We start from the raw sequence: 11,047 nt of genomic DNA, 5'->3' as shown, positions 1-11,047 counted from the left end.
CACGTGACCGCGCGCATGGCGGCGGTGGCGGGAGGGCGGCGAGCGGGGGCGCGCCCGGCGGCGGGGCCGGGGCAAGAAGGAGGAGAATGATGAAGAGGAGGAAGGGGAAGGCGGCCCCGGAATAGAAGCGGTGCTGCGGCGGCTGCGAGAGGCGCGGTGAGTGCCCGGCCGCGGTCCGTGTGTTCGCTCCCCACCGGGCCTCTCTAACGCCGCGCTCTCCCCGCAGGGACGATCTGCTGAGCTCCGGCTTCTGGGCGGCGAGCGCCGGTGAGTGCGGGGAGCGGGGGGTGCGGGACAGCGGGGACAGCGAGCCCCGGCGGCGCCGCGCTGACCCCGCCGCCCGCAGGAGCCGTGCGGGCCCCGCTGGGCGCGGAGCCGCCCGCCCGCTGCGTGTGCTACGGGCTGGGCCGCTTCGGGCGCTGCCCCATCGCCCGCTACCAGCTCGCCTTCCTGCTGCTGCTGCTGGACGAGCTGCGGGTGAGCACCGGCACCGGGGGGAGCAGCGGGGACAGCACCGGGCCGTGCTCACGCTGAGACAGAGTAGGAATTCTCCAGAGTAGAAATCCATTTTGATTTAGGTGAAACGTACATCTTTGAGTCTGTGGTTAGGAAACATAGCTATGTAGCCTGACTGCAAAGCCTAGGCTCAGGGAAACTGCTTCAGTGAAGGACAGAGATAAGGAGGGGGAGACAGAGGGTGATAGAGAGAGACAGAGAGACTGCTGTGAGAGCAGGTCAACCTGACCTAGGAATTCTTTCTGATAAAGAAGAACTAGCGGCAAATGTCACGCGAAATTCGTAAAAATGAATATGTATGTATGAACCTATTGTGAAATTGCATGCATATGTGTTTGAGAGGGGGATAAAAAGGGACCTGAAGTTCTCAGAAGTACGCATGTCTTTTAAGGAGAGTAATCTCCACATGCGTCCGTCGCTGTAATAAACATACCGGCTTTACAACTTTCACAAAGTTGTGGAGTTTTTGGTTATCTCCGCAAAAACAACGCCGCTGTCCCCGCAGGTGCCGCCCGCACGCTGCGCACTGTTCGACCCGGCCTTCTCAGCACGGGAGGCGGCGGCGCTGCGAGAGCTGGGGCTGTGCCTGCTCCCGGAGAATGAGGTGAGGACACCCCCGGGTCACACCGAGGGGCCCCGCGGACGGGGCTCGGCCGTGATGGGCTCGGTGGTTCCCGGGCAGGAAGGGAAGCACGGGATCGAGGGCGCGGCCACGCTGTTCTACATGGTGCACTGCGGGAAGGCTCTGTACAACAACCTGCTGTGGAGCAACTGGAGCCCAGCGGCGCTCTCCAAGCTGGTCATCATCGGGAACAGCTTCCGAGGGATCGAGGAGAGGTCTGGGCACAGCCTGGGCAGGCTCTAGTGCCTCCCACCCTGCTTTCCTCTTCTCTGTCCCCCACTTTTATTTTATTGCTTCTGACAGCAATTTCCCTGTTTCGTGCATTTTTGTTGCCATAAAGTTTTCAGTTGTGAGCCCTCTGTCCCAGCCCCATGCAGAAAACCTGTCTAAATCCACAGCAATGTCATGTCTAACGTGGGCATCTTGTGTTATTGCAGATTGCTGTCTAGAATCTTGCAGAGAGATTATTCTTACATAGCAAAGGTATGAGGTAACAGTTTAACATTATTGTTTCATGTTGACAACACATCTTTTAATGAGAATGGAAATCAACTGCCATTGGAAAGAAGAGGGAGTTACTTTCAAAAGCTTTTTCCTAGACACTGTAATATAAAAGCTAATTACTTTAGGATTGTTGAACATCTGCAGAACATCCTGCACACAGGGGCTGAGGGTAATGTAACACCATTCTCATCCCCACTGGCTTAGCTCTGCAGGAAGGGGCTGCTGCATTGTCTGTAACTTTTTCCCCAAATGATCTTTAGGTCTTGAAAGGAGTGGAGGAAGTGGCACTCCCCAGCCACCCCCGCTACCTGGACACCTTCAATGACACCTCTGTGCACTGGTTTCCCTTGGATAAACTGCAGGAGCTCTCCCCTGAGGTCTGGGACTTTGTGGAGGAGCCGATGTACCAAGACTGTGAGGACCTGGAGATCATCAGGAAGGGGGAGGAAGCTCCTGCCAAGTCCTGACCATCCCTGTGGTGGCAGGGCTGCGATCCACATCTCTTCCCATGGAAGCTTCTGTGCAGCTAAGATGGAGCTCAAGTAGCATCTGTGGCATGAGGCTCTGTCCAAAGTGGCAGCACCTGAATGCTGAGATGATGGGACATTTTTGTATTTTATTTAATAAAAAAGTAAAGCTGAGCTTTGATTTACACTCAGTCAACTCCAGCAAACTAACTCCACCAAAACCTGCCTTGGGAGCAATTCACACTGCAGTGACTGCTCTGATTCCGTCCTCTTCCATAACAATTCAAAGCCTTTGCATGTCCTACACACACTGCAAAGCATCAGGAAGGGGAAATTATCAGGGGGGTTTGTAGTGGGAGGTGTTGGGGTCTGGCTCCCAGTGCACACTTGGAAAAATCTCCCAGCTCTCATTGCTGCTGAGATCAGCTCTTGATCAGCCCTGACAACAACCAGGTCAGCTCCCTCCAGGAAAAAAAGCCTTGGGGTTCCTTCGCTCACCTCTGTGCTCCTAACCACTGCAGTCCCACAGCAGAGAGAGCTGGGACAGGTCCTGGCTGTGTGCAGCTGTGTGAGGGATGTTGTGGGGACAGTAACTCACTGCCAGCACAAGCTGTGACATCTGTCACTAGAGACTCAGAGGGCTCAGCTAGGCCAGCCCTCACTGAGCAGAGAATGTGATCCCTCCTAAGCTGCTGGTAAACCTCTGGCCCAGGTAGCAATTACAAGTGTCAGCACTGCTTGTTCACCCTTAGCCTGGCTTCCTGGGTCGGGAAGTCTGGCCCTCCACCCTCTTGCCACTGCCTGAACAGCTCTTCCAATAAAACCACCCTGGCATCCAGCTCCAGTGTGACTATTTACAAACCTGGAACTTTATTCTAAGGGTTACCCAGAGGCTGTTCCTGACTGGTGACTCAGTCCCCAGCAGGGCCTCACTTGGCCATGTCAATGAGGCTCTGCAGCAAGATGGGCACCCAAGGTGGTCTGCCCTTGCACAGAGGCCTCACTTGGCCATGTCTATGAGGCTCTGCAGCAAGGTGGGCACCCAGATCTTCTCCTCTTGCACAAAGGCCTCACTTGGCCATGTCAATGAGGCTCTGCAGCGAGGTGGGCACCCAGGTCTTCTCCCCTTGCACGAACACCACGCCCCTGTCGATGTAGATGACGATCCTGCCGAAGGTGTAGAGCTGCTTGCCCTCGTGCCTCTTCCCGATGACGGGCATGAAGACGATGTTGTGCTCCTCGGCCTTGGTCTGGATGAGGTCCTTGAAGTTCATGGGCACGGAGCCGGCGGCGGCGCCGATGCCGCGCTGGGCCATGTTCTCGGCCTCGCGCCGCTCCTGCATGGCCTCGTACTGGAAGTCCTTGCGCCGCTCCGTGTGCGTCAGGTACGCGATGTTCTCCCGGGCGCCCGGCTGCATGTACCCACCTGGGGGAGAGAAGGGGAGAAAATCATCCTGAGCTGCTTCCCTCCAACCAGGACACGAATTGGAGTGTGGTGGTCAAGTTTGGGCTCAGAAAGGGAGTTCTCAGCTTTGGAAAGAGGGCAGATTTCAGGTGCTGCTCCCTCAGGCACGCTCGTCTCTTTTACACCATGTAATTCCCAACTATCACTTTTAGGTAGTAGGGAGAAGCATGTGGAAGGGAAGTGCTGGTTCCCTTCACCTCACCATAAAGAAAAAAGTACCCAATAATGGCAGCTTTAGAAGTCAAGCCCCTAAAGGATGATGTCTGACTGGCAGGGGAAGGCTGGAAGAGGATCAGTTAAGCTCAGGAAGCCACCAAAAATCTGTTTCTGCTTCAGTGTGGTCCAGAACTATTGAGCAGCACCTCAGAGGTGTTCTTTAAGGACAGAGCAAGGCAGAGCCCACTGACTTTCACTGCTCATGGGAGTTCCTGCCATGCGCCATGCCCCAATCAACCCCCCAGTGCTGCCAGCCCAGAGCAGCAGAGCCACCCCCATGAGCCACCTACCCACGCTGGAGGACACGGCCCTGTTCATGATGTCAAGGGCTTCATTGAACTTGTCTTTGATGGAGGGATGTGCCAGCACCTGGTCTGAGAACATGGACTTCCAGCCCAGGTACCACTTGGTGATCTCTTCATAGTTGGGGCTGTTACTGAGCCAAGAGCAGAGCACCTGCAGAGCAAGGGACAGGTCAAAGGCAGCACAGGGATGTCTGTGCAGGAGAGGCCTCTCTGCCACAGAATCCCAGAGTCATTTAACATGGAAAAGACTCCAAGAGTATTGACTCCAATGTGTGACAAATCACCCCCTTATCAACCAGCCCAGAGCACTGAGTGCCACATCCAGACACTCCTTGGACACCTCTATGGATGGGAACTCCATCACCTCCAACCTCAATCTCTCCTGGCATAATTTACCACTTGGTTTACTACTGTCAGTAAAAGGAGGAACTGTTCCAATGACTACTGAGCTGTGAGTGGGAACCAGCCCAGCTCAGCACCAGGGCAGGAATTCCTGGACAGGAATTACTAAAACACTCCCCAGTTAATCAAACCTCTTTCCTCAGCCCTCAGTGTCTCACCTGCAGCCACTTTGGGAAGAAGTGTTTCTCCAGCAACCCAACGAGGCTGGAGACAGAAATCATCCCCTCCCAGTCGATCACCCAGTAAAAAGCATCCATGTGCTGCTGGTGAGGGTTGATGATGAGTTCATTCAGACACATTCCTGGGAAAGGAGAGGACAGTTTAAAAAAAGCCTCACTCAGTTTTATTTCTCAGTGCCCTGACCTCTTTCACCACCAACACACAGAACTTGAGCAGCACCTTTTTGTTATCCTAAAGGACAGTGGGGATCTTTGGCTGATCCCGCCACAAAATGGTGCATTTCCACTTCCAGTGATTACAATTTGCAGCCAGAACTGAGAAACTTAAATCACTCCACTATTTTTTAACCTTTGAACCTCTTTGCATTACAAAACTCAAGGTGAAACATTAGAACAGACCAAGGAATTCAAGAGTAACAGAGAGACATCTTACAGCCTGATCCTACCTGACAACTCTCAGATATTCCTACCAGCTGGAGATGGATGATTTATAAAAAAATAAGACAGAAAACCTAGAGAATAACCAGAGTTATTCCTTATATTTTTCTAATCTTTCTGCCTCTGCACAGGATTGGTAGCAGAAAATCAGAGGCAAGCTTGGCCTAATCTCATTAACAACAATCTCTGATGTAACACTGACAGCCACAAGGTGGAAGGTGCCACTGCCAGCACTGTCTGTTGTCTCACCGAGTTTAGGCACGATGTTCTTGACCATGAAAGCCTCCCAGGAGCCAGGAGTGAACACATCCTTCCAGGGCTGAAGGATGAGCTTGGCAGAGGAGTCGCTGGGGTGCCACTTCTGCAGGGCGTTGGCCAGCTTGTTGCGGATGGGCGAGTACAGCGGCTCCAGGCGCGCCTGCATCAGCGGCAGCCAGGGGTGGATCCACGAGTGGATCGGCACCGTGTCTGTCAGAGGGTTCCAGCTCTCCACCTTGGGGCACAACAGCAAAGATTAACTCAATCCAGCCACCAGCAGCAAGTTTTTTTGAAGCATAAAGAGCTCTGATGCAACCCCTGACTCCTCAATCCATCGGCAGAGGTTGCACACTGGTGTTTGGGAGTTCCGTCTGGAATTCAAACACTGGTTCAGAGCGTGGCTTTGCTCTCCCTTGCCCTCTTCTCTCACCTCTTTCTGCAGCTTGGGGAAGATGAGCTGATCCAGAATGTTATCCAGTATCCACACAGGGACAACATTCACCCAGCTATCCAAGAAATCCACCATGGATGCGCAGTTCCTCGGCTGCCACCGCGCCACGATGTTCCTGACATATGGCATCCAGATCTCCCACATCAGCCTGGGAAAAAACTCCAAATAAATCAAAGTGAAGCTCAAAACTACAGCCTGGGCCTAAATAAACTAAATGGGAGCTGTTAGTTAAAGCTGCTTCTTTTCTATAGCTGCAAACTGGATTTTAACAGGCCCAGCAAGGGAATCCTCAGGAAAAGCTCCCTTGTGTCTGCTCTTTTCCATCCCCAAGGAAGCAGCAGAGGAAGATGCTGCACAAAGTACAAATCATTTATTCTTTACCTGTGGAAAGCATCTGTTGACAGGTCCTGCCCACTGTGGGATAACAGCTGATCGTTTTCCAGAAGGCTCTTCCACTTGGCTATGATCTCTGTGCCATATGTACAGTCCTGGGAATGACAGGGCACAAATGGTCTGTATCCTTTCCCATTAATTCCAGCTGGGATCTGCACAGAGCAGGCTGAGGGTGTGCTGAGCACAGCCAGCCTTTTCATCTCCTCTCAGGGCAAGCCACGAGCTTGTAGTCTTAATTCCAGAATCCCACAATCACTGAAGTTGGAAAAGAACTCCCAGACCCCTGAGCCCAACCTGTGAGCCCTCCCCACCTTGTCACCAGTCCAGAGCACCAAGTGCCACATCTGTCATTTCTTAAATGACTTTTAGTAAAGTCCTGCCAGAGAAAAGTCCCACCTGACAGTATTAACATATCTCTGGGGAGAGGACAGTCTGAACTTTTCCAGGTGTACAGAGAGATCCAGACTCTATCCCAGCCTAAATGGCACTGAGGACAGACTGTGCATCTCTGATACCTGACAGACAAACCTTTCCTGCTTTTGCTAAAAAACAGCAGCCAAAGATTTGTTTTTCACCAAATTTTTCATCCCAACACTCACAAAAGGGATTGGTTTTAGCCTTACAAACTCCTGAATTTTTACCCAGCAATGTCTGAGAGTGGGGACAGTAGAGAGTTTCATTTTGTCTCTTTTCTTTTTCTCCAGACTGATCAGGAATTTAGAATCCCAGAATCCCAGACTGGTTTGAAGGGACCTTAAAGCTCATCTCATTCCAACCCCTGCCATGGGCAGGGACACCTCCCACTAGACCACACTGGGGACAAGGTAACAAAGATTACTGGAGCCATCAAGTGAGAACTGCAGATAACTCAAACCAACACACACCTTCAGGGGATCCCAGTTCTTGAAGTATTCCTTCATGAGAGGATAAACTATGGCCACTGCCAGGTCCACCCTGTCTGACATCCTGTACTCCTCGTAGTACTTGTCCTGCAGGGTCTCAAAGATCTTTGCACACTCATCCAGGGTCAGAGGGTTCTCACAGCCTGGCTGCATCCGCCTCTCACACTCCTCCACCATGTCCAGCACCTTGCTGAGGTTGCTGATGGCCTTCTCCTCGTGGGACAGCACCTCAGCCATCTTCTGGATCTCGTGGCTGAGGTTGACCACCATGTCCCTCTCGTACTGCAGCTGCCGGTCGCTCTGGATGATCTCCTGCTCCGTGATGTCGATGAGCAGCTGCAGGTTGTGCTCCAGCTCAGGCAGGGCAAAGCCCTGAGGCTTGGAGTCCTTGCCCAGGGGCTGCTGGGGGCTGTCATCTGGGATGTTGTGCTTGTGGCTGATCTGGCTGTAGCTGTAATAAACCTTCTGCTCCCGGCCCGTCATGTCGATCACCTGCCAGCACACAGAACAGAAATTCTCTCACAAACAACTCCCAACTTCAAAAAAGGAGAAAATCCCTGACTCCAAATTGAAATCTGGAGATTTCCAAGGACCTTAATTACTCCAGGAGGCTGCTAACATACACTGTATTTGAACAAGGGGATTGCCTTCACAATGGCCTTCTCCAGACACAAGGAGCCAGACCAAATAAGAGAGGATCTGGAATCAGAGCCAGAAAAATCTCCTCATCTCATCCCAGTTTCACTGAATGATTCTACAAGCAGTGATCTTGTCAATAGTTACTGCACTTAGAACTTTTATAATTTTCAAAAGATACCTTAATATCAGATTCATAATTTTATTGAGTTCCCTTACAGTCCCTTTGAGGTAGAAGATGGTTCAAACAATCCCCAGGGGTCACCTCTTGGCTTATCAACCTCACCTTGACCTGGGACAGCTCCTTCTGAGGGGCTGCAAGCTGCTTGCTGATCCTGCCCTTGGCTTTCAGCTCTTCCACTGTTTTGTAGCTGTACTTGGGCTTTTTCTTGCCTCCATTCGGGTCCTTCCGCCACTGGCTGAGCTCCTTCTGAAACTCCTGGACAAAACCAGCAGAGTTGAGGTGGCTGCTCTTTGTCACACCCCAAATCTGCCTCTTTTTACAGGAAAATAACCATCAGATCAATGAGGAATTTGTACAGGAAATAAATGGGAAGTGGAAAAGCTCATGACAAACCAGCCTGGATGCTGTGGGCCAGTCACCCACCCTATGGATTAAATGAACAGGATGTTCCTGGTCCTTTTTTTTTATTTAAACAAAAGACAAAGACTGTTTATGTGGGGGACTCCTCAAAGGAGGGATTCTAGCAAAGCTACTGAAATAGAGTTAGCCAGAAACAACAAAGAACATTACAGTGACAAGGAAGATCTGCCTAAATGAAATCAATATGCTCTGTGTTTGGCTTCTTATCTACAATGAGCCCAAACAGTTTTCTCTGACACAGAAATTAAGAAAACTGAATTTTGTACACACAGCACAGCAGGGAAACAGCAAGAACCCCAGAAATACCTCCTCAGTTTCCTCTTCTGAGTCCACCACAGGGAAGTCCTGCAAGGACTGCGTGGTCCTCTCGGAGCCGTAAGCGCCCACAGCACCTTTGCCTTTCCTCTGCTTGGCCTCGATGGGGTTGATGATTCCTGGCAGGATGGGAACGGGGTCAGGAGGAGCAGTTTGTGTGCTGAGAGAGAGCTGAACAGCCAGGCTTTCCCTGTGAGTTCCCAGATCAGCACCAACACCCTTCCTGGCACTGCCTGCAGCACTGTAGCACTTCTAACATCACCGATTCCCTGTAAAATCACTTCATCCCAGCACACACCAAACTGCCAAAGCACAGCCCTACTCCCAGCCACATTTCACTGCCTTTTCCTTCTGCCATGTAAAACAGCATCTCCTTTCCTGTGGGATGACCACCTTTTGAATTTATTGCCTTTTTCTCTTGCAAATGACCACAGGTCAGTTTGAACACCCCTGACTCTCACCACAGTGCCCAGATCACTGACAGGAAAACAAGATGGAAGTTTAAGCCACCTGGGGCTGGCAGCTCTTTAAGGAATCCAACCTCTCCCCCAAACCCCCAGTTAATAATAAACCAGCAAACACACTAACAATACCTTGAGCATTCTTCCCCAGACCCCTTCCAGGGACATATCCCATCTTCTGGAGAAGCTTCTGCCCAATTCCTTTAGTGTGTCTCTCCCAGCTGCCAAAATCCACAAAGGACTTGGAGCCCCCTACGAAGCCTTTCTGGCTGGGCTTGAAATTTCCACCCTGTCAAAAACAAACACACGCTTCAAATAACCAAAGTGTGCAAAACTCCCCTCAGAAGGTTCTTCCCACACAGCCCAGCTCACTGGAACCTTGCTTGTGCATCCATGAAGCACCTGTGGAGATCCCTGAAATTCCTCAGATGGGAAAGGAAAATCCTGAAAAAACTCTGGCTGACAACCTGACAGTTCTCAGGGTCCACCACCAGATTTAGCTGAAGCTGATTCCTGATTCTTTCAGGTTTTAACTGAAAGTAAGGGTTTGAGTTCTAATCTATAATATGCCTGGATTTGTTCATTCTGAAAGTAGAAAAATAAAGACTCTGAAAGTCAGGAAATCACAGGAATTCTCTTCTTTAAACCTCCAATGACCAAAAGGAATATTGAGAAAAATGAAAGGACTGATTCCAAGGACACAATGTACAGTTGTACCAATGATTTATTATCCTGATTTTTGTTTTATCAATGATACAACATCTAGAGCAAACAGTTCTCTTACTGACACATTTGGGTCTCTGGTTTAATTTTTCCTCCCTTTTTTAGTGCCCTATTACAGCTTCACTGCCCTCGACCACAGCCTGGACTTCATAAACTTAAAACAGAGAACAGTAAATTTCCTGGAGAACTCACTGTCTTTAACTTCTTGGGCACAAACTCCTTGGGAATCTCCTCCTGCTTCACAGGCTTCTCATCATCATCTGAGTCCTCATCCGAGAGCTCCTCGGCCGCCGCCTTCCTCAGCCCGGCGCTCACAAAGCTCACGGGGGCCGAGTAATCCCTGGAGCTGCAAAACGAGAGGGAACCCTGCTCATTCCTGCAGGAGCCTGGGGGCTGCTGTGCCTTACACCCCCCAAAAATGCGATATGAAAGGCTGTCGAGCTGCTTAACCCTGCTTTTGCCAGGCAATCCCCATCCTCCCCCCAGCGCCGCAGGGAAAATCTCCACAGGTGAGGGGGTCCCGAGGGCAGCCCGGGCTGCTCGGGTGGGTGCTGACAGCCGGGAAAGACCCAGGGAACAAGGGGGAGTTCCAGGGAATGAGGAAGATCCAGGGAACGGGAGGGAGCTCCAGGGAACGGGGGGGGAAACTCCAGAGAATGAGGAGGATCCAGGGAATGGGTGAGCTCCAGGGAACGAGGGGGAGCTCCAGGGAATAGGGAGGACCCAGGGGTCCCTGAGCGGGCCGGGGGTCCCAGCCCGGCCGTACCGCTTCCCGCCGAAGCTGGGCCGCTCCTCATCCGAGTCGCGCTCTGCCCACACGCCGTAGGTCGCCTCCTCCTTGGTCTGGCGGTGTCGCTGCCGGTGCGGGTTGAATTCGTTCTGCAGGTCCCAGTCCGACACCTCGAAGCTCTCCATCTCCACGCCATCGTCTCCATCCGTGCCGTACAGGTGCGACATCGACATGGTGGCACCGCCGCGATGCCCCGGCCCGCTCAGGGACCACAAGCCCCCTCAGGAATTCCTGACCCGGGACCCCCGGCCCCCTCAGGAATTCCCGACCCGGGACCCCCGGCCCCGCTCACCAACCCCAGCACCGGCCCCGGCCGCGCCGCCACAGCGGATGCGCCCCATTCACTTCCGGTCCGCTCCCAGCCGCGCGCAAGCCCCGCCCTCGAACCATAGAGTCGTCA

At 52.2% G+C, this 11,047-nt stretch overlaps 2 protein-coding genes across 2 annotated transcripts; one reads left to right on the top strand and one right to left on the bottom strand.

The window, feature by feature from the left end:
* Positions 1–16: 16 nt before the first annotated feature.
* Positions 17–2,283, top strand: SRRD (SRR1 domain containing; the record flags this gene model as incomplete). Its single annotated transcript, XM_030959123.1, has 7 exons — positions 17–156; positions 227–267; positions 347–477; positions 1,022–1,120; positions 1,199–1,353; positions 1,576–1,621; positions 1,903–2,283. Coding segments are annotated over 7 exons (819 nt in total), but the record flags the coding sequence as incomplete, so codon positions are not given.
* Positions 2,239–10,976, bottom strand: TFIP11 (tuftelin interacting protein 11). Its single transcript, XM_030958952.1, has 12 exons — positions 10,624–10,976; positions 10,050–10,203; positions 9,267–9,423; positions 8,665–8,792; positions 8,041–8,193; positions 7,101–7,610; positions 6,205–6,311; positions 5,803–5,971; positions 5,364–5,607; positions 4,656–4,798; positions 4,081–4,246; positions 2,239–3,535 (listed from the first exon to the last, which is right to left on the bottom strand). The coding sequence occupies exons 1-12, from the start codon at positions 10,818–10,820 to the stop codon at positions 3,180–3,182; spliced, it is 2,484 nt and encodes an 827-aa protein (XP_030814812.1). The 5' UTR covers positions 10,821–10,976; the 3' UTR covers positions 2,239–3,179.
* Positions 10,977–11,047: the final 71 nt, after the last annotated feature.

Source organism: Camarhynchus parvulus, chromosome 15 (assembly GCF_901933205.1).
Source record: "Camarhynchus parvulus chromosome 15, STF_HiC, whole genome shotgun sequence".
NCBI lineage: Eukaryota > Metazoa > Chordata > Aves > Passeriformes > Thraupidae > Camarhynchus > Camarhynchus parvulus.
Note: the sequence above shows the minus strand (reverse complement) of the source record. Positions and strands in the feature narration are given on the sequence as shown.